The following is a 5,588-nucleotide window of genomic DNA, read 5'->3' on the forward strand; positions in this document are numbered from 1 at the left end:
TCTTTCGGCCGGTGAGGGAGAGAATAGGCTGGCCCAGCGTCATCAGGGGCTAGCCTGAAGATAGAGCACCCTCCCTCCATAACTGTCATATTTTGGCCTGTGAAGGAGAGAATAGGCTGGCCCAGCATCATCAGAGGCTAGCCTGAAGATAGAGGCTCCTCCCTCCATAACTGTCATCTTTTGGCCGGTGAGGGAGAGAATAGGCTGGCCCAGTGTCATCAGGGGCTAGCCTGAAGATAGAGCACCCTCCCTCCATAACTGTCATATTTCGGCCGGTGAGGGAGAGAATAGGCAGGCCCAGCTCCACCAAGGGCTAGTCTGAAGAAGAAGAGCCCTCCCTCCAGTCCATCTGCCTTGGTCCAGGCCTCAGAGGGAGAGAAGAATGCTGGACCTGATCCCTCCCCCCCTCACCATTCCCTTCTCCTTTTGTGTCGTGTCTTTTAGATTGTAAGCCTGAGGGCAGGAAACTGTCTATTCTCCCCTCTGTTGTAAACCGCTCAGATTCCCAGTGATTGGGTGGTGGGACTCGGAAGGACAGGGACGGTGCTGGTTGCCTTCCAGGTCTTGCGCAGCCATGGCCACACGGGACTCAAAGGCTGGGGGGGGGGGCTTCTGAAAGGGCAGAACACCCCCCATCTTGGTGCCGTGACACCATTCTACACATTGTGGCAGCGAGATGTGAGGAGTATCCTTTTGGCCCTGCCTCCTGAATCCCCCCTCCACACACCAGGAAACATGGCTGTTATGCGCTCTATGTGGGGTTGCCTTTGAAAACTTCAGTGGGTTCTAAATGTTGCAGCCAGGCTGTTGACTGGATTGACTACAGGGATCATGTGACTCCCCTGTTTAAACAGTTGCACTGATGTTTGTTTCTGGGCATAATTCAACATGTTAGTTTTGACCTATAAATCCCTAAGTGGCTTGGATCCAAATTATCTGAATGACCATATTTCCTTTACAGTGTGCCCTTATTTTATGCGGGGGATCTGTTCCGGACTCTCCTGCGTAAAGCACATTCCGCCTAGGCTTGAGCCCCATTTAAATGCAAGGGGCTTGTGCACGTGGCGGCTTGTGCACGCCATGGGCACGCACTCTATTGTTCCCTATGGGATGTGCCGCCCCTTCTCCCACGCGGCTTTCAGCATATGCTGAAAGCCGCGTATGACGCAAGTGCATTCTACAAGCCAGCCTGAATGCTAAGATTGATAGGGGATGGCCTTCTCTTTCCTTTTTCTTAAAATGTAGATCTGCTTTATATAGTCAATTTTGTACTTAGATGTAAAGAGTATAGGGGCATCTTCCTGGCTGTGTGTGCGCTATAGTGTCTGATCTCTCATTCTTCCCACTTTTAAATTTGAGAAAGTTAAGAATCCTTGGTTGTAAACTTTATGTACACATCTATTTTGGAATATGTTCTATTGAACACAGTGATACTTATTTGTATTGACCTTGTGTTTTATCTGTGCAGACAGTGGGCATCATTCTGTAGTTTGCATTTGAAACAAGTGAATTAATCTAATTTACCAAATAAAACTGAGTTGGAAACTGTGTGGCTCTCCAGATGTTGTTGGACATCAACTGGCAACGTTCATGACTAGGGAGAATGGCTAATGTTGCTGGGATTTACATTTTAACACAGTAGAGTGCAGCACATTTTCTACACCTCATTTAAAGAGAGGAGATGCATCTAAGACATTTAAGTCCTGACTGGTTACATGTGAACCACTGAGAAGAGTATTAAAAATGTTATAAAATCCAATCCTCTGGTATACTGGAACTTGTGAGAAGATGTTCAGCAAATAACTTTTGTACTGTATCATCTTTATATCTTCCCTTTTATATGCAAACATTACTTTTTCTATGAGACAGAAATCTATTTTTTTTTAACTTTACTTTTCATATCAAATATATATATATATAAAAAACCGCTTCTACATTATGTATAAAAAAGGGATTATTGTAATCACAATAATCCAAAACAAGCAAAAACAAAATATAACTTCCCAATGTATTCTCTATAACTGGTCCTGATACATCATGTTATTTAAGAGTCTTATTATTATTTTTTCCACTTATCAAATATCTTTTATTGTTATGTTCTACGTTATATATCTATAATTATCACTATAAGCATTAAACAAGTTACATTAATAACATTTCTACCATACTAAAAGTTTGCCTGGATCTTATCAGTTCACTTACACTTCTCGTCTTCTACACCACTATCCTTTATTTCCACCTTTGTGAACAAAATGTAACTATCGGAGACCATTCATCCTCCACTTGTTTTTTATCTTTGTTGTTTAGAAGAGCTGTAAGTTGGTCCATCTCTATGATATCTGATAATTTCAGCAACCACTCGTCTATGCTTGGTATGTTTTTGCTTTTCCAGTTCATCCTCGCAGCTGTTATTACATATAATAAAATGCGCCAATATTTTCTTTCAATCTGAAATTCCAGAAATCTATTATTTCATATTTCTTCTTCCAGATCAAAATGTATTGATTAAAGAGCTATACATGTTTGAAGCCTAAACTAAGCTTAAAAGACAAATATAATTTTATCATTCATGCCTACCTGATCCTTAATTGTAGACAAAATATTCCCAAGGAACATTAAAATGGAAGAGAAATAAAGAGCTTGATTGTTTTTATTTCAAAAATCAAATGTTGATTTTGCCATTTTTTAAAAGGGATGGCATTTTGCCACACCATTATATATAATCGAACTTGAACACTCATAGTTTTTGGTATCTATTTTGGGGGGGGGGGGGGTCCTAGAGCCAAATTCCAATAGATACCAAGGGCCCACTAAACAAAATATTCAAAGGCAACGTGAGTACACAATGCTCCCCCCCCACAATTCTTACTTTAGTGATAGTCTTTAAAATGGCAACACGATCCATAGGTGGCGGCAGACCCACATACAGCGTTTTATCCAATCTTCCTGGGCGCAGCATCGCTGGATCAATAATATCTGATGGAAAATTGTATTATTCAGACTTTGGATATAAAACTAAAAGAAGAGAAGGGCAATAAAGTATACCCAGAAGGTATGTAACAGGAATGTTATAAATAAAAAACTAAATTTTGAAAGAAATGAACAGTACCTCTAGCAGCATAGCTTACCAAATCTGTATATATTTTATACACTGAGACAATTATGTAAATACCTTTCTCCTTGATTACTAAATTATGTGTTTATGCATGCAATATTAGGTGGATGAGTTGATGCAATCCTTGAACTCACACATTCTACCTTATGGCATGGTTGGAAGGAGATCAGAAATATCTGCTTTAATTTTAGATGGAACAAAGTTTTGTGTTAAGTCAAGACTCTAAACTGTGTTTAATCTAAAGTATGGGTTGGTAAATACAAGTTTTTAAAATAACCATAAAAGGCAAACATGTGACTCCTAAATTCAAGAGGTGTTGTTCTTGTTTCTTAATAAGTAATTTATGTTTGAAACAGCCTATTACGCTCTGTCCTTTAGCTACCATGAGTCAACTGTTATTATTATTATTAACCTTTATTTATGAAGCGCTGTAAATTTACACAATGCTGTACATGCAATCTTTTTAGTTAAACGGTTCCCTGCCCTCGGGCTTACAATCTAAAAAGACATGACACAGAAGGAGAAGGGAATGGTGGAGGGAAAGGGTAAGAGGTCCAGCAGTTCCTCTCTACCTCCAAGGCCTGGACCAAGGCAGATGGACTGGAGGGAGGGCTTGGCTTCATAATGGATGGTTAATCATTTTCCAGGGAAAATACATACTCTCAGGTAGGATAATGCATATACAGTACATAGCAATACAGGAAATGGTTTGATAAACAGGCAACAAAAGAACACCAAATAGTAAGCGACAATTATGCAATGCCTGGGAAGACTTCTCTGAACAGGATGGTTTTCATCTCCGTTTTGAAGCTGGTTAAAGAAGTGATGGCTCTTGCTTGTGGGGGAAGAAGGTTCCAGGAGTGAGGGGCAGCAAGTGAAAAGGGGCGAATCCGGGATGGGGCAGAGGAAATCCTGGGCTGAGACAGCAGACCTTGACTACCAGAACGGAGGGCCCTAGTGGGAAGGTGAGGAGAAAGAAGGTCTGATAAGTAAGGAGGGGTCAGTCCATGGAGGGCTTTAAATGTCGACAGCAGGAGCTTATCTCTCCTCCTGTCTCTTCATCATGCTCTCCTAATGACTTTGCTAAGTTATGCCATCTCTAAGAGGTCCACTATTTCGCTCTGAGATTAGTCCCCCCCAATACTTCTTCCTCTTAACTGTTATCGCCCTCACCTAACAAATTTTCTGTGTTTCCTCCTGCCTCTTTGGATGAACTCTCTAGAGCACTTCTGAACTCTTTCCAAAACCGGGAACTGTTCTCTTGATCCAATTCCTACTCGTCTTCGAATCTCCTAGAGCTCCCGCCGTTCGGCCCTCGCGTCTCCATTCTTCAATCTCTCTCTCCTCACAGCTCCTTCCCTTCGTACTTCAAACCATGCTCTCAATTTCCCCAATGCTGAAAAACCTTCTCCCTTTGTCTAGCTATCATCCGATTTCTCGGGAGGGGGGGAGGGGGGGGGGGGGGGGGGGGAGGGGGGGGGGGGAGGGGGGAGGGGGGGGGGAGGGGAGGTTTCTTCCCTTTCTTTCTAAGGTTTTTGGAACGGTTGTTTATTCTCGCTTGTCTTGAGTTTCTTGAAAGCCAACTCCATCCTCAATCCCTTTCAGTCTGGTTTCTGCCCAAGGCCATTCTACTGAGACAGCTCTCACAAATTTTGAAGACCTTTACAGGCCAAGCTAATGGCCTTTACTCTGTACTCATCTCTTTGTTTGTTCTGTTTGACACTGTTGATCACTGTCTTCTAGTGTATATACTTCTGACCTTGGGTTTCTCAGACTGTTTCTCGACTGGTTTAGATCTTACTTGTCTGGCAGATCTTTTGCAGTAGGTGCAGGGGGTCAGACTTCTTCTCCTGCTTCTATTGTTGGAGTTCCCAGGGCTCTGTTCTGGGTCCACCTGTTTTCCTCTACCACATGTCTTAGGAAAACTCATTAGCTTCTTGGCTTTTCTACCATCTGTACGCTAATGATCCCGTTGTATCTTTCACCCCTGGACCTTTCTCCAGGCTTGAACGCAAGTTTCGTCTTACCTCACAGCTGTCTCACAGTGGATGCGCCATCGCGTGTTTTAAGCTTCAACATGTCAGACAGAGCTTCTGTTCTTCCTCCTAAACCCCCTTCAACTCTCCTTTTTCTGTCTCCGTGGACAACATTCTATTCAACCAGTCCAGCAAGCCCGCAAGTCTTGGTTTTATCTCAGTCCAGACCACCAGCCAAGGCTTGTAGATTCTTTTTGTACAATATTGCCAAAATCGACCATATCTCTCCGCCTCTACTGCCAAGATCCTGGTCCATGCCCTAGTGATCTCAGACTTGATTACTGTAACGTCCTCTGGCTGGGCTTCCTCTTTCTCACCTCCGTCCTTTAATCTCTGTTCCAGCATCAGCTGCGCATTATCACATTCCCCACGCTGTTGACCATATCTCTCCTGGTTGGCATCCCTTCACTGGCTCCCCTCCCTTTCCACATTCAGTA

General features: G+C 42.9%; 1 protein-coding gene across 1 annotated transcript in view; it reads right to left on the reverse strand.

Moving 5' to 3' along the window:
- The window catches only part of NVL (nuclear VCP like), a 75,083-nt gene that overhangs the window by 15,876 nt on the left and 53,619 nt on the right, over positions 1–5,588 (reverse strand). The window contains 1 exon segment of the mRNA XM_042445800.1: positions 2,870–2,976. Coding sequence (XP_042301734.1) covers positions 2,870–2,976 — 107 coding nt within the window.

This window comes from Sceloporus undulatus, chromosome 1 (genome assembly GCF_019175285.1).
Source record: "Sceloporus undulatus isolate JIND9_A2432 ecotype Alabama chromosome 1, SceUnd_v1.1, whole genome shotgun sequence".
Taxonomy (NCBI): Eukaryota; Metazoa; Chordata; class Lepidosauria; order Squamata; family Phrynosomatidae; genus Sceloporus; species Sceloporus undulatus.